This window comes from Schistosoma mansoni (genome assembly GCF_000237925.1).
Source record: "Schistosoma mansoni, WGS project CABG00000000 data, supercontig 0111, strain Puerto Rico, whole genome shotgun sequence".
NCBI lineage: Eukaryota > Metazoa > Platyhelminthes > Trematoda > Strigeidida > Schistosomatidae > Schistosoma > Schistosoma mansoni.
Genome location: NW_017386032.1, coordinates 1111245 through 1135232, shown reverse-complemented (window position 1 = coordinate 1135232; position 23988 = coordinate 1111245). Strand labels below are relative to the sequence as shown.

The 23988-nt window shown below is 31.3% G+C and overlaps 1 protein-coding gene across 1 annotated transcript in view; it reads right to left on the bottom strand.

Annotated features, from left to right (window-relative positions):
* Positions 1-23758, bottom strand: part of Smp_166620 (calcium-activated potassium channel) — a gene marked incomplete at its 3' end in the record, with an annotated part of 27528 nt that extends 3770 nt beyond the window's left edge. The window contains exons 1-10 of the mRNA XM_018792826.1: positions 23624-23758; positions 19717-19868; positions 17743-17913; positions 12729-12823; positions 11421-11537; positions 9994-10252; positions 8635-8802; positions 7512-7615; positions 5343-5501; positions 297-585 (exon numbers count right to left, since the gene is read on the bottom strand). Coding sequence (XP_018644340.1) covers positions 297-585; positions 5343-5501; positions 7512-7615; positions 8635-8802; positions 9994-10252; positions 11421-11537; positions 12729-12823; positions 17743-17913; positions 19717-19848 — 1494 coding nt within the window. The 5' untranslated portion in view covers positions 19849-19868; positions 23624-23758. The remainder of the gene's footprint in view (positions 1-296; positions 586-5342; positions 5502-7511; positions 7616-8634; positions 8803-9993; positions 10253-11420; positions 11538-12728; positions 12824-17742; positions 17914-19716; positions 19869-23623) is intronic.
* Between the last annotated feature and the right edge of the window lie 230 nt (positions 23759-23988).

The window sequence follows — 23988 nt, the reverse complement described above, 5'->3', positions numbered from 1 at the left end:
CAGATTGCCAGGCGAACGTTGGATTTACTTCAAATTCATTCGCTGAGATTTTACAAATATATTATTCCTATTTAAAGCAATTTACCAGAGTTTTCTAACGACCGGTAGATATAATTTTGATTTAATTTAGATATTTTATATTCGATAGAACAATAATTAAAATCTTCCGTGGTTGGTGTATCCGAAGTTAAGGCTGAGAACAACAGGTCATTTTCAAATCATGAATCTACTATAGAACCTTAGTATTTTCGTATTGAATAATCAGTAAACCTAGTACTATATACACGAGCACTTACCAACGTGGCCCTTGTTAGGGGTATATCTGGTACCCAATGAAATGATCCCGTACGATCTACTTGTGATGAATGTGATGGAGTTCGTATTGGAGAACAATTCATACACCTTACTGGAATATTATTTGGAAGTCCTAAATTTCTTGAATTTATGTCCATTTTTCTTGTTTCACTTCGCCCACGAGGTTGATCAAATAGTAAATTTCTTGTATCATGTAGTAAATTAGGTGATGTCGCAGTAAATGAATGACGAAAAAAGTGTGTAGATCTAGTATCATATGACCATGTTTCACTATAAACGAAAGGATATATATATTTCAATGTAAACATGCATATATACTATCTTTATCAATTCAAATTGTTTCGTTCAAATATGCAGTCATTAAAACATTGTGCACAATTTATCGTGAATAATAAAGTGTTTAATAGTAAATGGTTCAAGTTAATTAAATGACGTTTTGAATTTGGGCTACATAATTTATGGTTCCTTCATCCATTTTATTATTCACAAATTAAGCAAACAGAATCATATTCTCTGACAAATAATAAGACTGGTAAGTAGTTCCTTTTAACAATTACTCATTCGGATATATCGTTATAGCAGTTGATCTTTACTGTAGGATATCATCTCTAATGTATGCTTTACTAGACTCGTCTCAGTTTAAATGTATATGAAGTCACACTATTCTTTTCACTTTCTTTTGTTATGTTGTAACATAGACTAGCAATACTGTGGTTTTCATCAGTATTCTGTGCTTTGATAATTATTCCCATACATTGCATAATTATAATATTCATGTAAGTTTTAAATCTCCATCATGTATAGATTTTATCTACTTGAAAAAAATTAGTATCTGTTAGAACACAAATCATTGCTTAGATTTTACTAACCATCTGTATCACTTCTTTTTTTTTAGATCAGGTTATTCGAAATTATCGCCTTTCCTTTCCTCTTACTAATACTTTTCATTTCCACTTAAAAAGTATTTTAAAAATGTCAAAAACTTATCTTTCATGATGCTTACCTCTTGATTGTTAAATATGAAGGATTGTTTTCAATGTTAACTGATGGACACAGTTATCTTAATCAGCAGAATAATGACTTCTTTGTCTTTATTATAATTAGAACTTACAAAATAAATAAGTGAACAAGAATATTGCGGTTGCTTAGACAGAAAGCTCATATAAATAATATTCTTAAATGATAAACCTAATAATTCAGTAAAACTAAGGTTCTATTTTGTTCTCTTACTGAATTATGCAATTTTAGTCAACAGTTATTTTTAATGATCTAATATCTTCACAGGAGATAACATTGCATACTACAGGAAAGGCAGTATTAGCTCAAAGATTATCGTTGCAATAGATTTATTTCTTTTGAGATTGTTTTATTAGTATAATCCACTTTATATCAAGTAACAATTTCAAACTGGCCAGTATTAAACTGAATTATTAGTTTGTGTAAATGTATTTATAGCTATTTTTTATCAGGACAAATACCTACATTTACATACAGATTTATTTAAATAGGCTTACGCTTTAACAGCATTTTCTCTGGCTTTCCCAATTTGTTCATATAGTGCTAAGTCTAAAATAAGATAGAATAGGTCAATAATTCAAATAATTTCCTGTGAAAAAGTAATGCAAAGAAGCAACAACTTTAAAAGTTAAGTAGTTGTTCTATCAACATAATAAACCATACCGACATCCACTGAAAACCAGAAAGCTCTGGACAACCGTTTCATTCCAGTTTGGGAGTTTCCAGTGCACACTGAAGTCCTTAAAATGAAAGATAGAACCGAAGACCAATGGTTTCTCAATGAATGCTTAACCTTTATGTTACTGGCTTTGGATAGTGTTCATGTGTAACTTCGATCAATTCGTGATATTTTGTGATCACGTTCTACTTGCTGCTGTAGATAACATTGAAATGCGATTCTAGGAGTTCTCGTGAGAATCTGTGATAAGTGGAGTTCAACTATGTTGGGTATGAGATAGTATCCCCCAACAGGCATTGGGATGTGATTACAAATTGATTGAAGTTACACATGTACACCATCCCAACCCAGTAGTATAAAGGTTAAGCATTCATTGAGAAACCATTGGTCTTCGGTTCTATCTCTCATTCTAAGGACTTGAGTGTGCACTGGAAACTACTAAATCGGAACGAAACAGCTGTCCAGAGCTTTCTGATTTTCCGTGGCTGTCTACCTGAGATCGGTTCGTGATTTTACCGTTGCTGGAAGTTGTTTAAGTTTCCGATATACTCACAAAATGCTTATTAGGCTCCTGAGGAGTAACCAGAGGGACGACTATTGAAACTGAAGGATTGTATTTGTTCTGGTGTTCTGGTGTTACATATATTCTCTACTGATAGTGATAAAACAGTTAGTGACCCAAAATTGTAAGCAATAAAAACTAATATCTTATATTTCATTGTCTGCTTTCTTTATTTATAAAAAACTCCATCTTCCAAATCAGCTCTCTTAGGTAAAATAAAGAGAAGCCATAATAAATTGTTGCGGTATAAAAAAGAGCGATCCAGTTCGGAGAGAAAATCAACAATATTATATTTCAAATGTTGGCTATTGAGGGAAATTAGAACGTGCTATGTGTCCCATCTAGGACTCATCCGCTCGACTTGTGTATCTCAGTTTAAATTTACACGGCCCCGAAACCAGTAACCATGCCCATGTAGCAGCAGAAAATGATCTCATGTGGTCCTGAATGTTGAAAACTGGGAAATAAAAGCCCTCACTAATAATGATGAATAATACTATTATTTGTCTCAAAAGACCTATCGATTTTTTTTGGTAGAAGAAGGTCCTACGTCTTCATTATTCAAAGACATTCTGGATAGTTTATGAAATTTCTCATTTCATTTCATAAAAAACTGGATGTTATCTTTCTGTGAATAGTTGCTGACAGCCCAATAGACTATGTAAGTCAGTATTTAACTCTTCAGTAGTATGAAGAAAATTAACTGAACATTATAATCTCACAAAAGCTGTCAGTTTTCTAAAGTAAAAAATCTATTTGTCTCTATAAGTCTGCCTGAAATTTCTGTTTATCAACCTTTGACAAAGAAATATCTATCTCACCTCTAGCAATTGTTATCTTTCTTCTTTTTTCTAACACAGGACGACTACATCTGCATGGTTGACCAATTAAGTGTCCTTCACATGTTACGCAATAATACTGCAAGCTTATTAACGTTTGAAAAAATAGCATAAATTAGCCATTACTTTAAGAAAGATTATATTTGGATAATATAATTCAAATGTGAATTAATTTTAATTACTGAAGATAAATAATAATAACTTTTGTATTAAGGAAACTCATATTAGAGAAATGAAATAAAACTCTCATGGATTGTATGAAGAGATAAGGATGAGAAAAAACATTAAAACTATGTGTTGACTTTAGAAAGCTTCCACGAACTCACTACCTTCAAGCGAAATTGCTTTAGTTTTGGTTAAGTGATTCGGTACAAACTGGAAGTGAGCGATCTTAAGGTTGGAATATGGTAATAGGTAGAGATAGTAAATAAGCTGGTATGGTAGAAAATTCCCATCAACTGAGGTATTTGGGATATATATTACTTATGTCCAACTACCGCATACCGCGACGGGCGATATTGTTTGATGTATCAATAAGCTGGAAGAAAGTAACGGGTGGAAAAACCACTATGAAACATCAGTTCGTGATGCGATGAAAATTAGGCTGAGGCGTGAAGGTAAGTACAGACTATGTGTTTTGGGCCAGGGTGATTATGGTAGCCAATGTTTGGAAACATTGGACAAAATGCATTAGAATCATTTCTATTTTATCTTCTCTTAGATCCTTAGTCACGAAATGATCTTATGGTCTTTCTACTCCATGAATCATAACTTGTATGCCTCGTATTCTCTACACCGATATTATTACTACTTCAGCCACTCTGGAATTTACCACGATGATCTCTTCTTATTGTGTTAATGTGGAGCGGGGACAAACGGGTATACTTGACTAATAATTAGTATTACTAAAACCTGGAATGGTCGATGTTACAAGATTGATAAATTTATATAGAGGTTGGGACAAATTTATACAAGAACCTTCCGATTCTGATTTCCGGAAATAAAATAACATGTATCTGCAATTAAACTGTGCTTGCTGAAGCATCTGTATAAAATGTTGATAGCCTAGACTGTAATATGTCAAATAGTCTAAGTGAATATCCATAGTCATCATTGTGAAGACTGGTTAGGGATGAGTATATATATATACCCAAGGTCAAATTCATATTGTGTCAAATAAGACTATTATCTATCGATTGATCTTTCCTTTTGGTAGCGTCTCTGTATTTCTTATAACAGGTGTTATCACTGTATTTCAAGTTTTTCACCATAATCGGCCATACTTTTAACTTGATGTATTGATTGAGTTTACGTTTTCTGTTTAGTGACATTTCTGCTTCTCTTGTTTTAACGTCGTTGTGATCACCACATTAATAACCATTTAATTTGGTTGAGTTATTTACTTTAAAAATGTTAGCACAAAATTTACTATTGTTAACTTCTAACAATACTGAAATGACACAACTATGATCTGCTTTCGAACTTACTACTTCAGGTAACATTGATGTTTCTCAGTTATTTGGAAAATTGACTTTCATTTGACTTCAACTCTTACAGTGAAAACAACGCTTTTTATATTTTGGTTTTGTGAATTTCCGTTCCATTATTCTATAATACTGGTACCTTATTTCTAAAAATTAATCATGCTTTCACATGTAGCTGGATGGTTAAGTTGAGATCTTGCCACAAATGCTGTCGTTTATTTGATAAAGATCATTAATACACAAAACCATCTGTAGCTTTTAAGTTTATAGACGTTAACTGTGTTAGTCAGTTTTCTAACATTAATTTATTATATAAACACAGGTGATAATTTTTGAAAAATGATCACTCATGGTAAGCAATCTAAGTACTTAATTATAGGATCATATAATTCTAAACATGGTTGTGGCTTCATTAAAATTATAAAAGACCAAAGTAAATCACCTACTTTAAAGCAGAACTATAATCACTAGATATAACTATAGCGCGCATTGAATTATTATTCACTGGACAGTTTACTTCAATTGGGTTTATAAGTATTGAAGATTTTTCTAGCCCATTGATACGTACGGCTAGTAGAATAAGATTCCATTTTTCATAGACAAAACTGAAACACAGAAAGATAGGCAGAGAGAGGGAGCGAGAATGAAAGACTATAGGAAAGAGGAGAAATACCTTATAAATGATCATATAGATTGATTTCACAGCTGAAAACGAAGGCGAAATAGTTATCTAGTGCTCTCTGGTTTTCAATGAATCGTCAAATGATATGAATTTAGGATAAAAACTGTCTTGCCACGTAACTACCATTCACAATATACTTAACTAAATAATTTTACTTTATTGAAATGCATGGAAATTAATACCATTTTTAAAATACAGTACATGTGGGCCTGGAAAAGAGTATTTAATAAAATAGCGAATTTTGTTTTCCACCAAGTTATACAAATCTACCTCCTACATCACAGAACAATCAGTAAACTAAAATTTAAGGTTCCTAATTTTGTTAGTCTGTGGAAACACGTTCATTTTGGAAGTAGTTTTCATTACACACTGATATTGACGAGAAAAACAATAAAAAATAGAAACAACTGAACTGGTATTTCATTCGAGTTTATTGCTCGCCATCATTGTGCACTTATAACTTCATATGAGATTGAAACTAAGACCTTCGGACCTTAAGGTGAACTCAATTCTAATCAACTATTGAATTTAATCCAGTTATAAGCATTATAACTTCATTATTCATTGTACCTCGTAGTATTTTTGTGGTTTTGTACATTTTAAACTGGTTGCACTGTAAACATACCACAAAATATGGATACTAAGTCAGTCTCTTGTAGCCACTTACCACTGAAACTAAAAAACTTCTTGACTTGAATAAGTAAACTTCGTACGGAACTTTTTATAATAAGCTGATTTCATCCGACCTAGTATGTTTAAGTAAACGAAATTGGTTGACAGCTGAGTCATCAGGTATTCATAATCAATCTTATGATTCTGCATCTAGACGTACAAGTGTTTTGAATTTCGAACACTACAAAACACTAAGAGATAAATAGAAATATCTTGATATTTTTTTTGTTAAGAAAAAATAAAGGCTAAGGGGCGCTTGCTTCAGAGTAACCTGTTCAAATTAATAGGCTTGGGCCGATCTTAATTACCAAACATACAACTATTTTTGTGAAATAAAAAAACCTAAATAGCGTTAGAATTTATTAACTGATTACAATAATGGACAACTTAAGATGTTTAAGAACAGGTGATTTCTGGGATAACAAATCTACTCGAACATGTTATATTCTTCATGTAATTACATTGTATTTCTGTATTTTATAATTTAACGTATCATTCAAATTCAATTGATATTAAGTGGTTATTTTGGGTTTTTATTTTGTTGGCTAACCACTGGGATTTTATTATTTTGTTATATAAAACGTTCATTCGCACACTAACATTTGTGTTGTGAACAGTAATTTATTTGTTTTCCTAGACAGCATCAGAATGATCTTGCTGTTAGACAAGTTTATAACATCTTCAATCACAAATGCTGAACAACAGCACTTTCACGAATTTAAAATTGGTTATTAAGATCTACTTAGCTAACTTGGGTGAGTATTGAGCTGTGAAGTGATTCAAATGTTCAAATCTCACGGTTTATTTTCACCTTTCTTATAACTGAGTTATTATTTCTAACTCTACCATTGTAGTGGATTCGATTCACAAGATTGCTTGTAAGTACTACATAACAGAACGTGGTGTTGAAGTTGTCACAGTCGTCAGACGAAGAGAATAGTTTCAGTACATCGGAAGCACGGCGCAGGCAGAACACATGATGACCAGACGAAAAGACATTTCGGATTACAGAACACACCGCAAGATGCAAATGAGTGATTGAAGATTATGTACACTTGATATATAAATGCTTTGTAATTTGCTTGTAGTCTTCATTTGTATCGTCGCTTGTCAGCCAGGAACACTACTCTCTATGAGTCATTAAAATATACCAATAGACATTATATATTAGCTAGTGTTACTTTCAGTAGATTAGTGACTCCCACTACCTATGTTGATATAGGGAAATTAATCGATAATGGAAATCTAAATGTAAACTTACATAGCTAAATCTCTAATAAATAGGTTTGAAAATTCATGACTAATACCAACATCATGTAGTTGCATTCGAAATCCATACTCATATTCTATTCTCCAACGTTCATACTAAAAAAGCCGAAGTATAAAAAGTAGGTGAACAGTATAAACAAGTTGACTCTCAAGTACTATTGTCTTTAAAATATATTTTTCCCATAAGTGGTTTGATAACCCTAAAAAAGATGTTCTAGCCATAATTAATTCAGTTAAGTGCATAAACTAAGCATAGAGTTCGACCAAAGACAGTAATATGACAAACGTGTTAGCGATAAAAATCCTGAATTCCGATGAGTAGACTTTCTCTCAAACTATAGTAATATCACAGCAATAAAACTAAACATTAGGAAACTCTAATAAAATTCTGATCTTCAAGCCGGAGAATAAAAATAAAATTACAAAATTTACTTTGAGTATATAAATAGCACAAGAGTGTATCAGGTGTGAACACCGACAGTTAATTATTACCAATCTATACACTGTTTCCCTAAGTTACTATCTACTGAGCATATTTAGTAGAACCAGTTTATTCGTTAAGTAACTAAATAATTAGGAAGTGTATGGAGCTATTATATCCATCACTGTTGAGAATTGTATTTCTAGCTGCAAGTACATGTGTTATGATGTACGTTCATTTTAAAGAACAACTAATGCTGAGGATGTTTTATTGATATCATTTAGGCCTTTTTATTATGTGTTAGTGAACAGTTGTTTCTCACACAAATTAATTATTTATTTATACGCTAATTTGTCGTTAGATGGTATATAATGCTAAGGTTGTTTAGTTCTCAGTGGTGCTTTAATTCTGTCGATCAATCTGCACTGCAACTACCATGTTATATAACAATTGCATCATTTTTTTACGATTGTGGGATTTTAAGTTTAATACACTTCCTATCGTTTGTCTTTAACCAGTAAATATAAATTTCATGTTTTTGAAATGCTTGTCACCAACTGTGTACTTTGATAGTCATTTGTAATAGAAAATGATAAATATCTGGCTTTCAAGATTTAATTTTTAAATAATTAACATGATGGTGAAACTACTCAAAAGTTAATTTCATATAAATAAGAGTCAAAAAATATCTTACTTCAAATACTCTTGGTTTACTTCCATGTGCATTTAAAAGATTTACAATCAACGTTGAGAAACCTGGTGCTAGACAATTGTACGCCATTAAACCTAATTTTAGTTCTTCCATGCAAACTACCATATCGTTGGCTAAATATGTCCAACGTGGAAAATTATTCATTAAACACTAAAAATCAATAAATGAGAACATACAAAATGATATATGAATTACAAAAATAAAATTTGCAGCATCTCATAGATTATAAAACATGCAATAATAATGAATTTCTGTTAAAATAGGTTTATAGTCTTGTAATAATTTCATCTGTAGTTTTGAGATTTGAAACATGTAAAGGAACAAGAATGTTAAAATTTCTTGCAGTGATTTGTGATCGTGAGAATCATTTAGTCGAATTTTTATGGATTTCCCGTGTATAAAATTCGTTATTGAATCCTGTTGAAATACTATGATGGAATAAACTGTCATTAAATATCCTAGCTCTATGCATTACGTAGCTACTGCTGTTGAGATGTGACAGAATTGGGCTCCATACTTGTTTAGTTTCCTACTTTCGAGAACAAGAACAGTCATGTATACAAATTCATAAATTGAATTAAGCAGATGTGCAGCCGACAGTTAGTCGGTAAATACATACATATGAAGATGACGAAACTGTTCTTTGCTTGGATAGCCACTTTCGGGTGAATAGTAATCATCAACAAAAATAAACTGAATAGGATTCACTTTTTATAAACATGAGTAGTATGTTGTGTTTACAGTGTCTTTCACTCTTCTCATGGTACATCAGCTGGTTATATTTACTTCCCGGTGGGCACGTTTGTTCCTTTCGAAAGATCCTGCATTACACTGCCAGTCAAAATGAAATACAAGAACTGGAACGGATTGATATGACAAAAGTAATTGATCAGTTCCATACAAACTAATAGTCAGAACTCTTAAAAGGTTTAAAAAATTTAAATAATGAATACAACTAACGTCAACTGTGATTTGACTGTATTTCAGGCTTAAGTGATATATATATAAGGACCCCCTCATGAGTGGGTGGTAATAAATTGTTCGTATTTTTACTATTTCGAAATATTTGTATACAACAGTCATATGTAATAAATATTTAAACTGTATCAAATAGAGAAAAAGCTTCAATTTCACAAAACTAATCAAAGTACAGAACCAACTTCCAGGAATCTAACACATAGATAGATAGAAAGATATTAATTGTATACCTAAAAAGATTTATGAATATTTTGGCCTGATTTGTCATTTTACGCAGTCAACCACTCTGTCATCTTTAAACAGAAATCAAAGTGATCACAAATTCCCATAAAGCTGCAGAAAAAATCTTTTTCGGAAACTCACCTTATTTCTAAAATAATGTAATTGCAAAATAACGCGTAAATTCTTTTTTCTAGCCTTTATTGCAATCGCTTGCATTATATTTGCACTGTCTTCATCATCACGAAATTTTGTATTTGGTGTGGCTAATATGAATGCTGCTCGTGCTTCTTTTAATTTAGTTCTGGCTAAATCGTGTGGATTATTCGGTGTACCAAGAAAATATCGAACCCATGCATGATATGGACTAAGAATTGCTTTCAATGCATAATCCAGTGGTATTCTTTGTAATTATTAAAAGTAAATGGTTTGAAAAATATTATTTTCATAATGAAATTTTCGAACGCAAAACACTCAAAAAAATCATGGTTATCATTTTCTCAATAACGTAAAGATTCATAGCATAATTCTAAGTCCTTTCTATAATAATCAATTAAGTCGTGGGATTCGTGGCGCAATTCAACACAAAAATGCCTCATACAGGCTGATCAATGGGAAGTTAGGTTTGTAGTTCATAAAATGACGTTTACAATTATCATCCACTAAGTCTTTACAAATGGTGGTGTTTGGTACTTGTTTCAAGATATACAACTGTGAGCAGTTTCTGAATTGCCTAATTTGCATGTCTCCGGATAAACGTAGCATTAATCATCAAACTGCACTTTAGAAAGCTTACTCGCGTGAAACCTCATCTTACGTTTTAAAGGTTCGTAACAACAGATAACTGTTTTTCTTTGTGACATCTGAAATAATATTGTAAAACGTGTTACGGCTGCATCATATTCATGCCGTCACATGTAGATATAAATTCAAACTTTATATATATATGTATATTGGCTCAACGATTAATGTTCTGTAAAGAATGTAAACTTCAGCCACTGAACCCAAAATTATTGAACTCGTTGGTTTCTTAGTGTAAATCTAAACGGTAGAAGGTATTGTTCAACAATAACCAGTCGAGCCAAATAAAAGTAGGGCTACAAATCTCAGTGACAATAACTATTTTATTAGCCTTTTTGTATGCTTAGAACTGCTAAATATGTGAATATTTTATGAAGTCAATCTTTGAATTCGTATTCTATCCTATTTTTACTGAAAACATTTACATAACCAGTTCTGCACTACCCGGAGTCTCAAGAAAAAATAATTACTACTCTATAATGAATGAAAAAATTGCTCAATACAATTTATCCGATTTTTGAATAACTATTTTTGATTAAGTACACTTGATTTAAGTTGATTTTTATTGTAATCTCTCTTTGCTTAAAGAATTTTTAGTGGCGTGAATTTTCGAAAAGCTTATGAAATACAATATGAAAGTACGTCAGTCTGTGGTTAAAGTTTTAAGCCTTATCATATAATTGAGTTACTAAACAAGTCAGAAACTTTTACAGAAGTGATTGATTTCTAGCTTAATATTTATATGAGTAAAAAACTGTATGCGCACTTACGGTCTCAAAAGTACCATATTTATTCTCATACGTCCTTTGGCTTGACATCCGTAAAGAAAACCTTTGATAAAAGCTCGTATGCTTTCGTTATCAAAATTTCCGCAAACGATAACATGTCTGTAGAATATAAAACGAAAAATCTCAAAATGCTGTAATCTGAAAGTAAGTCTCATGATATTACTAGTGACTAACTTATGAATGAATTCAAACTTTGTAAAACCAATTGCCCAGTAAATTAAAGATTGATGGTTGGATGACCAATATTAATATCTAACTGTAGTTCATGATTTGAATCTCTGATTTTCACTTAGTTGTCTAAATGTATTCTGTTCACTTTAAGACCTAAAAGTCTTGATGAAGTGTGAAGCCATAAGTATTAATGACTAGGGGTTTGTGGCCTTGAATGGTTTGCTAAATGGTACTGATCTGTAATTAAAATCACTCCTAGTTCGAAAAAGAAGCCACATAAGGATATATGTACATTCTGGTATTGAAAACTTGGTATATATAAGTAGAACAATTATATCTAATATTTATTTTTAATGTTGCCCATCAAATTGTAGTCAAATCTTCATGGCTTATTGCCCAGGTAATAATGGCAATACGCATTTTTTGTTAACGGTGTTAAAGTATTCCTATTAATAATAACCGCGAATAATTTTCTTCAAATCCGAATTTTCGCATAACCTTTGCCCGTTTCTGATTGAGTGTCACTAATTTTTATTCGCTAATTTTGTGTCTCAAGGTCAATCCTTCGTCACCATATTTACTATTTCTAATTGTCCTGATGATTTATTAAGTTTTCTTCTAATTTTTCAAGTGTTGTATGCCAGTTGTTGTTATCTAGCACTAGAGCAGCTCAGTTGTTTCTTAACTGGGAAATATTGTAGGTTAAATGAGAACTTCATTACTGTTATCGATTCATTTATAAATGTGTAGTGTTTGTAAAACAGACAATGAGTTTTTTAAAATAAGAGTCATCCTCATTAAGTTTGTCAGTAGGCTTTTATTTCATTAATTAATCGTTAAGATTAAGTTGCTTTATCTCAAAAGAAGTATCTCTTCAGTAAGATGTAAAGCATTTCTTGTAAGATGTGAAATGACAAAATAATACTCTAACTGGAAGATGTTTAGTATAGAAAAATCTTAATTGTTATCAATAAGATAAAAACAGATTAGATTGTGATGTTTGGTAACTTGTAACTAAGTAAAAAATCTAAACTATTGATATACCACTCAAAATTAAAATAAAACCGTGTAACTTTAAAAACTACTTTTATCAAATAAAAAGTGTCTTCATGCACTCACCGTTCACCTGAAATTGGTTCATATCGATCCGAAGAATTAGTATAGTTGTTATTGAAATTACGAAATAACTCTGGCACAAAACTTGCAGAAACACCCTTAAATTTCAATGAAAGTGATGAAAACAAAAGAAAGCATTGATCATTTTAAAATATCATATTTTATTGATAATACATGTTGGAAACAATGAGTTTATCCACTTTCTGATATAATTTTAACTATTGATAGTTAACACTTTTGTTCTTTGTCTCTTTTGTATCCATATAAAAATTTACACTGAATTCACACTACTTATTTATTAATGAGAAAGGAATATAATATTGTTGAAATGATAAATTCAACTTTCCAGCATAACTCATTGTTTTTGTCCTCTGAGTAAGGAATTTGTAGCCATATATATATTAGTTGTGTCATTTAAATTCTGTTTAGCATGGTCAGCAAATTATCAGTTCAAGTATCTTAATCTTTCTTATATTTTGTCAAATCAGTGGGACTTCCGTAACAATAGATGACTAAGTGATATATATATATATATATTTATGAAACTGTACAAGAAAATGAATACCACGTCTCATAATCATTTCCACTGAAATGCGCTTCTCTAATCAAATGAAATTTGCTAATTTAATTTTTGAACTAAAAATTATGTAAGATTGTAAATCTATGAAACACTTCACAGGTGAATATATTTCAGTGTATAAACACAATGACAAAGTGCACTTCCGCTGTATAAATTTTTATACAATTAATGCGTGTTCAAAGATAGAGTTGACTTGAATCCATATGCATAATCAGAAATATGAGACAAAATATTTTTTTGGACACATAATTTTAACAGACAACTCTCCCATTTTAGAATTACGGTGTTTATTTGAATAGTCAGTATACGTATGAGATATTTGACCAAGTTAAAATTTTATTGTTTTTATTGTTTCTCTTACTCAGGTTTCGTTGTCTAGACAACTTTTTTAAATACCAAGATTTGTAAAATTAGTAATTAAATTATTATTATTTATACGAACTTCGAAATGAACTAGATGGTAATTTTATCGTAGAAGCTTGATAAAAATGTATGGTGATTTCGACCAAACAAATCATTGGTGTTTTTTTAGTTTGTATAATATCCTAACAACAAACTGTCATAATCAAGTTCATAAGTTTTTTTAGTATGATATTTTAAAAAAAAACTGAACATTGAATGTAGCTAAACACAATTTTGTTCCACATTCTTTGCATTGAACTAGAAAATTAAGGAAACTGTTTCGTTAAATATAATTATTTCTAAATACTAATACAAGGTATATTTTATGTCATTCATGAAGTCTTAATAAATTTTTAAACTAATGGAGCATTTTTTTTATATATAGTTGAAATCATGAGTCAATTGAAACTAGACCACCGTGGAAAACCTGGAAGCACTGGACGGCTGTTTCGTCTTATTGTGGGACTCCTCAGCAGTGCGCATCCACGATCCCGCCTCGCGAGATTCGAACCCAGGACCTACCACTCTCGCGCTAGAGCACTTAAATGAGCATTTAATTATTATTTTTGATCATTTTGAAATACATTCTATTTCAAAATGAAGATATATGAACGACGATTATTCTTTGCAGTAAATTCTCTTCAGGTTCTGAAATTATAAAATCCAAATTAATTATCCAAAAAACGTCCAGGTTTAAGGTAAAATTCATCGTTTAAAATTATAACATGTGAATTTAAAATTGTTTTTAATCACGTCATTTGTGTTGGGATAACTAATATGAAGTGTTGGCCTGAATAAAATTATATATTGAATGAAATTGTGAGGTTAATGGTCAGAATTGATATGGTTAACATCGGGTAAGAGAGATGATAGTATAATTACAAATCATAAATCACGTTATATGTAAAGTAATATCAATTAGGTACGAATTAGTAAATACGGATGGATGCTGAATAAATTTCTCAAAGCGTTTGAAAGTGTTACATTAATAATAATAATTAATGACAGCAGTAGTAATAAAAATAAGATGTTTGGTTAAGATAAGTTTGAGCTATGAAAATTTCATGAGGAAAGTTGTATGAACATTAATCGAACCACGTCACCAGATCATCAAAACGACCATTAACTATTCAGGCCAGAAGCTCCGGCTTTCTGATCCGAATAGCTATTGCTTCAGCCATGTGAAGGATTCTCAGTCTGACAGATTTAGGAGGATCGCTATTAACGCGATATATTATTGTGAATGATTATTCGATGTTGGCCTGTTTGTACTAGGTGAGCTAAATTCGAGCTGTTAATAATTTTAACTATACCCTTACTTAATCACACTGGGAGGTTCTCGCGAGCGCAAAACCACGAATTTCTAGAACATCTGATAATATAACTTTCTCTACGAGTGCAGTTGAACTGGTGGATACAGAAAGGGGCTGGTCTAGGTAATTTATCTTTCAATCCTGGAGTTATGATCAGATGTGTAGAAAACAATAGTTGTAGTTTACTTGCATTGAAAGTTCTTCGGGTTGCTCTGTGAAACTTTATTATTAGCATTTTGCTGGGTGCATCGCCCCTAAAGAGCATTCGGTCTCGATTCTATAATCAAGTGTTTTAATCAGGCTCCTTTTATATTGTAGAGGAATAAAACTAAGAAAATTTGTATATTGGCCGGTTCAAGGAGTTTTCCTGTTTATGTTTCTACTTTGTGACTCATCTTTTATTGTAAGTAGAACATCTAGAAAGGCTATTCTACCTCAATTTTCTTCTTCACATGTGAATTTTATGGAAGGGTTAACTTCATTAAGTCGCTCGAATGTTTCTATCAAGTCAGTATGGTCGTTACAAAGGATGAATGTATCGTCCATATATCGGCAGTAAAATGAAAACTTGTCAATATGCTGTGCTAGTGTATAATTTTCCAGTTTAGTGAGAAAACTCTCAGTCAATATTAGACCTAGCAGTGAACCTATCGCGACACCATGAATTTGAAGTTTATGTTTATAGTACACTTTATTTTATCTAGTCTAATTATAGATCGCTTTATTTATTTTATTGTTGTAGCTAGGTGATTTTTTTTGGCTGCAATCTTTTTGTAGCTTAATGATTTGATATTGGATTATTTATTTCATACATTTTAAGTGTATTTAATATGGAAAACTACTAGTGATTGATGATCGACTGTTATGAATTCTGACTATGCTATACTTCCTAAATCGAGAGCTCGTAAAATGTTCTAATCAAAATCCAGATTTATACTTTTCTGGTCAGACTATGCAAATCAGTTTGCAGACTAGATCCGTAAATTGACCAGCGATACGCCTCAGCCAGTACGATTAACCTTGAGTGTTGAAGAGATTATTTGACGTTTATTGACCCACTATAATGTACATCTGCTTCTATACTCAGTATTGAGTCCGAACAAGTGAACATAGCAGGTAGCTTCTGTTCTCCTATATTTCAAACACTCACAGGTTTATCTACATAAGTTACCAGTCCTCAACGCATTCCATATAAGAAATAATACTTTACACCTCATCAACCCATATAGGATAGAAGGAATGAAGCGAAAGATGAATGATTAATTACCAATAATTAGTGAATAATAGAGCCTACACTAATAGTTAATAGGTTCAATAAAAGCTCACGATACAGATAATATAGAAATTCGATAGTCCAGGTGCATAATATTTGTACAATAAGCATATTAAAAAAAACACTAGTTCTTTAAATATTTCCTAAAGTTCCAACTTTTCTAGTACTTGTTGCATTGCAACAAAATCATTTTAGAATTCACTAAAAAATGTGTTTTCGGCATACTTGATTTTGTACTGATTACACTTTAACTGTGTGTCATTCAAATTGAAACCACGATACAAACTTGGTTATTTGTTGTGAAAAGTCTTAAGGTTCTTGTAGTGCTATTGATTTCCAAGCTCTGTTGATGTGCTTATTAACATTGATCTAGCCTCACAAGACAAATGTGCTATGTGTATCAAAGCAAACCTACCGGGAAATTCGGATCAGGCTTGTATTTTCTGAGTGTAAACTAATAAAATGATCCGAAATTTTGCCTATTTCTACTAATATTTATCTCAGAAAGGTTGGTTATTTATATTGAGGAGAATTCTAACATCAAACTTTTTCACTATAGTAGCTAACAGTGAGAAGGATTATTCCTGCATACGGTCTAGAATGAGAATGTATTATTCAGTATTTATAAATCATACCAACAAATTTCGGAAATTGTAAGTGCTAAGATGATTTACGGACTCTAGTCAGCACGATTTTACCTACTTTATTTATTAATATTGTAGAGATTGCTGAGTTTCATTGAAACTATTAACCGATCAATGTTAGACCATAAGTAAAAACCTGGAATCACTGGACGGACGTCTCGTCCTAGTATGGGACCCCTCGGAAGCGCGCGTCCGCGACCATGTGCACAGAAATCGAACCCAAGACATTCGGTCTCAAGCTCAAACACTGAGCTTCCAGACATTTAGATCAGTGGAGTTTGATCGTTTTGGGTGTGAGATAGTTACCCACCGAAGACAACAGAGGATGGTCACGAAATATTGTGCATTGATTAAAGTTAGACATTATTGCCTTTGGATGATGGGTCATTGGTCTCTGTGTTAAGAGAGATCGGAGGTCCTGGGTGCGAACCCTGCGTGCAGGATCGTGGATGCACACCGTTGAGGAGTGCCGCGCTGAGACGAAACGTCCGTCCAGTTATTCCAGGTTCACAATGGTGGTCTCACATTGACCTGTTCATCATTTCAATGGAAATAATGTAATTATTATCTATTTCTGTTAATTTATTAGTAGGTTTTAAATCCTGTATGGATGATCCGAGTAACAGAAAGTAAATAATGAACCAGTCCATCTACTCAAAAGGTTATTTAAGTCTTCGATGACTTTTCAAATTGTTTAGTTATAATTTAAATCAGTTTGCTTTAAGTCACTACTTCAGATTACTATTTTCAGATAAAACATCTTAATTTATTTTCCTATAGAATTCATCAAAAGTAGAAGACTAACCATAGCAACTGGTATAAATATACAAATAAATAATCTCCCCAATGTTGAATGAGTTACATAATCGCCGTAACCAACAGTAGATAATGTTACTAAAAGAAAATAACAAGACTCGAAGTAACTCCATGTACCACGATGATTTTCATTCAACCAAAAATCTCCCAAATGTTCGATCTATCATTGTTAACAGGAATGTAGACAGCACAAAATAAAAGAAGTTCTGTTTTCAATAAAATAACAATAAATTTGTATCATTAAGCAAACAGATCTATAAAATACAAAAAATATTATAAGTAGATACTTCTAGATTTTCTTGCTCAGTTACCTAGTAAACTTTTTATAATGCGGCTTAGAATGAATTTAATTTTCATATTGTTAAACAAGAATTAGCTAATAAAGTCTAAATATTAGTACACCACAGCGAGGCTGGTGTTTCCAATCTACTTTGAGTGATGAATAGGTAAATATTCTACCCTTCAGTGATACAATAAATTTCTAAGAGGGCTTTTTAATCTACTAATCTAACGTTGGTGGTGACTCAATGGTTTTTATTTATTCAAACGCAATTCGTTTTACGAACCATTTCCTAAATAATAATGTTAGACTGATAATTTGAAACTGTTTACTACCGAATTACTGTTTCTTTCCAGACTTGTACGTTTTAGTCAGTATGAAACAATTGCAAGCCCACATAGATTTAATCTTATATTTTTTATGTTTTATTGGCAAATTACCAGATGATGTCCTTCCAAGATGAAAATTATTATCAAATCGTTTATTCAACACAAATTACATAATTGAAGAATCCAGCACAATTATGTAGCCATAGTTACAAAAGCAAATGCTTTAGCAGGTTAATATGTATGTATTGAATTAGTGACGTTATCGGCCACGTATCCAGAGGCTATCGTATTAAATTCTTTATAGTTAGTGGTTTACTTGTATATTTAGTGATTATCTACCTCGTAACTTCTTAAAATATAACTCCGTACACTATCACCATTTATTTGCGTGAGAACCAGCCGCCCAATCAAAATTTTATCAGTCAGTTCAATTACCGAAAAAAAATCATCAATCATGACAAATCAAAACATTTGTAGATATACATTTGTTCTTATGTTTGACTTGTATATGTAGTTATAGAATTCCAAGAGGAATTCACTGAAAGCATTTATAAGTATAAACTACTCAAAGAAGACAGTAAACACTTCAAGGGGGTTCTAGGCCCACATATTCAGTGATAATTTTTCTCAGGTTTATGACTTGTGGTCCAATTACTCTCTTTAATCATCAGACTTAGCTCCTCGAGACCCTATTTTGTCCATAATATGTAAAATGATCATTCAGAGTTTGCACTATAATGATATCAAGACAATAAACTGAGTGATCATGAGGCAGCTGAACAACCATGCTTCTAAAGAGTTCTAGGGATGCTTCTAATTAGTGTAACCGAAATAGTACAAAAGTGTTGACACAAATGGCGAGTAGCTGATGTCAATAAGATCCATACACTCTAGAATTTGTAAAATAAAAGCTATATGACCTTAGTTCCTGTATTTACTAGACGGACTAGTTGAAGTCGTTCACAATTTACAGGTTAGAGATTTGTTCTAAAAACAATTTTAACGATTGTGAAGCCAAATCCAGCCACTTGTATGTGATGGATATATGCATTAACCTATCTCAGTAAGTGACTGTTATATCTGTTGTGTCCGAAGAAAAATATATCGGTAACTTTGAATTTTCGACATAATCCTCCTCCACGATACAACGATATCCATGCAACTAGGTCATTAAACAATATAAGTTAAAATCTTATGAATATTAAAAAATTTCATGAAATGATAAATATTCATGATATTTTAATGACTACATCAAATCCATTTAAGAAGATTAATTTGTCATATATTTATCTTAAACTCAGATTTATTTGGTGATGCTTAATAGCTAGAGGTGGAAAACACTTGTACAACTAACCACGTGCATAATCCCACTACCAACCATCCATATGGTGAACAATGTGAACACGATACGAGCTGACTGAATTCCTTGATTTGATGTTATCACACCCAAATAAGTGAGCGTATCAACATAATACAAAAAGCACATTGATCGAAGAAAATTCAAGTCTGAAATTGAAATGATTAATCAAAACTCTAATGAATCGGTAGATTATACTGTTAATATTTATAAGTTTTATCTATCATTTGATGCAAGATTAGGTTTGAAGAGTATAAATAAATTCCATGAAAATCCATATGATATGGAAGGATCATGTTAAATGTGTTTCTTTGATTAAAAGTATCGTAGTTGGCTTCACAGTTTGTGAGTTTTCCCTAAAAATAATACGATTCTATTCAGATAAGTATTTGAAGAAATTTACAGAAAACATTGGTGATTTCAGTCAAATTTGTCCATAAGTTTCGCTTCATTGACTTTTATTTAATACAGTTATAATAAATTTATTTAAAAAAAGATAAATTATGGTGACTTATGTCGTTTTCTCAAATTCATTCATGATCATTTATCGTCGTGGACCGAGTTTACTGTCTCAATAACGACATTTTCTAATTTAATAGGTTTTACTTTAGATGCTTATAATTAACCGTTATGCTACCCATTCTTTTCTCGCTAAAATTAAATTAAAATATTCACTTTTAAGTTGTCAAAGCAGAACATTTTACTTCTACTTGACGTTAATCAACAATAAAAGTAATTTTGAAGGTGCTTTTCTTTATTAATTAATATTATATTAAGAATGATCAAAAAGCGTAGTTTAGTATTCTTGGTTTTTTAAATCGTACATTGTAATGGTACTGCTTGACAATAAATTCAAAATCTACTGATTCCAATTTCAAAAGTTGGAGTTCGAACAACAATTAACTTACTGGGACGTCTTTTCTTTTTATTTTCCAGCAATTTGACTTGGAGTAAACGAAACACTGGAAGTGAAACTATCAATCTCAATATGCTTCATATTTCCATTTATTTTAACTTTCTATATAATTTGGTACCCACCAGTCTGTTATAGTTCAGCATGGTTTTGGATTAATTATACTTTGATTTGGTAATTCTTAATCACAGTATAACACTTATTTTAGTGTATTCTCACCACTCGATTATTTTAGTTTTTAAAGTGAAATTATTAGATATTTGAAGTCAAAGTGTAGTAAATGACATAAAATTAGTACAGTAATAATCAGAATAAAATCACCGCTTAGCATAACAATTAGTACTAATGATATTACACTCGAGCTGATATCCTAGCTTTATGTGATCTTTAAGAAGCATGAACAATTTTAGGAATATGAGACCACGGCCGCTCCTTACTTTAACCATGTAGAATTCTATTTAATTGATTTAATCTACAAAAATATATCAAACCGAAAAGATCAATCACTAAACACATGATTGGAAGTTAGTTTAAACATATATCTAGTTCATTTAACAACTAACTTATAGTCTTAATTGGCATTTCGTTAGTTAGGTCATGTACTTTGTAGAATTAAATATGTCTAAGACATGTAATATCACATGCACTATTGATAAATAATGAAGACTAATTCAGTTCTTACTTTTTATCATCCTGTCCTTATTTTTTGAAATTTTTTAATAAAGACGATATTTCGCTTACGTTTTATATTATGACGGCTATTGTATATAACTGTTAACACTTTGAATGTAAATAGATCGAAATATGATCACTTAATTGTGGTCTTTGTGGAGATTTATTCAATAAGTATATTGTGTCTATCATAGACCAACATCAACTGAACAAGGTAGTTAATATTTAATAGCTTTTTGGCCTTGTTCGACATGTGCCAAGATCCTGCATCCACAAGATCACAGGGGAGCAAACCTAAAAGTTTCTGGTTTTAAATAAGGATAAACTATTGTTATGGGATATGTTTTTAGTGTTTATCTAATCCTTCTTAATGACTCTGCATAAATACAGACTACATAATGGGCATTCTTAGGTACATAAATGTTCTGGTTTTGTTAGATGTGGGATAGTTTCATTGGAGATTGTGGGGATAATAGCCGTGATTATCCCATACTAAGGAAGAGTATATCAGTAAATGCTTTCTGATTCTCTTAGACCAATCATTGTATTATCAAGCTCTTTTATTTATTTCCTTAAACATTACTGATTATAAAGATATTATATAATCCCCAAAGCTTCACACTGCTTCATCAACACTTATTAAAAAGTCTGATTGTCAAGTCATTCAAATTTTCTCCCTAGATCAAATACAAGTTAAATCATATTAGAATGCTTATCTCAAGTATATTTTTTCCACTTCACAGTAGGTTATGAGTAAGTTATATTATATATCAAAAGTCATATTTATTATTGATAAGGTAGTCTGGTATCTTAATCTGGGTTAACCTGGGACTGTTAATCTAAACCCAAATCTGATAAGAATCAATTTTTGAAGTAAAAAGAACTAATTTCATAATTTTATTCCAAGAATTTAATAGAATTTCAGAGAAGCTCTTATGTGTTTAACTCGGAATACTAATTCGTATCAACAATCCTTTCTTCTAAATAGTTGTCTGATTAAGAGCTACAATAAAATATTACCGATGTTTACCTGATCTAAAACGTTCTTAGTGATAAGAATCCTTGAACACATCCTGAAGTTTGACGTAGATTTTTCAGAACGTAGTTACCTACTGAAATCGTGGAACTTTTGGATCTGTTCAATAATTTAGGAAAGGTATGTACTAACTATTGTCGGTCTTTGCTTTCAATGTTTTTCATTATGTATCGAAACAAAAACAAACCAACAGTACTTCGGCATAAACTAATAATTTATCATACAACCAAACTTACTAGTACAGAAGGGTTGATGGTTGTACTCAAAGAGACAGAGAAAGCGGGAAATCTCGTCATTATATTTCAATCCTACGTGCTAGTCAGATAAATAAATTTCAGAAGGTTGAATTCCAGAAGACATTTAACTGAGAATAATTTGGACGTTATCTGTCTAAACTAAGTAACTTTCCCCAAAGTTCAAAGAGGGTTTAATTTACTCAATGTCTAAAGAGCTTGATTGGTAAATCACTGTATAAACAAACGCAAAATGACCAAAAAAGACAACTCATTTTTAGAAAATCTAACTAGTTTAGTTTCTAACTAGTTCTAATCTATCTAAACTTTCTGTTAATATTGATTTTGGGAAAAATATAAAAACACTAATATAATCCTCGCTGATACAATACCTATCTCTTGTATAAATGTAACTATTAATAAACGTGGATTAAAGTACTAGACTAAGAACTCGGTATCAAGACTAGTAATGACAACGTTTCAAGCAAGCTGAAACAAAAAGATAATTTTTGCAATTTGGAGAAGACTGTGGATTTCTTAACAATTTATGTGGACATTTTATACTAATGAAAGCAAATTTTTGCAGAACTGGAGTAACGTTGACCGTTAGTCAATATAACTAAAAGCTATGTATACTTGTTATTCTCGAAAATTTAATGGATATACAATTTTTATTAAAAACATTGTCTTCATTTACCGACATGTTCACTCTCGTAAATTGGTCTCAAAACGCGAAGGATATATTATTATTAGTTGTTGTATATATGGATTTACTGATTGTCATAAATCAACATAATAAATTGTTTTTAACAATATTTGATAACCTTGCTATTCTGTGTTACTATATGAACATCTAACAACGCTTTGCATAATACATGTTTTATTGTAAACATTAAGATAGTGTACTTCACTAATCAGCATAATGCTTATGAGCCACTTGATCAATTTCTGTGTTATATTAATCAGTAAATCTGGTTCATGAATAATAATGGTGATAAATCAAGAAATAATGACTAGAAATTACGATTTTTTTTCAACACATTCACTTACCAATATGACGATGTGTTTCAAAAACACTGCATAAAGCCGGTGGAATTGAAATTATATCGATCAGAGAAGAAAAACTGAGAACAAAACGAACCCGATCAGTAGCTGCACACAGCTAAATCAGATTAATTTGTTTTAGGAAAGTAAATAAATATTTTTAAAATTACAAATGTACACCACTCATATTATTACAAAATTTTTGAACAATATAAGTTTTATTTTCAAGTTTTGTAAAATACAAAAAGTTATTTTCCCATAGCTGTCCAAGTTTTTGCCTCACACTGAATGATAAAAAATTTAACCACTAAATTAATTTGATTCTGTTGATTGGAATTAGGGTATATCACTCCGTACTCCGAAGTACGTTA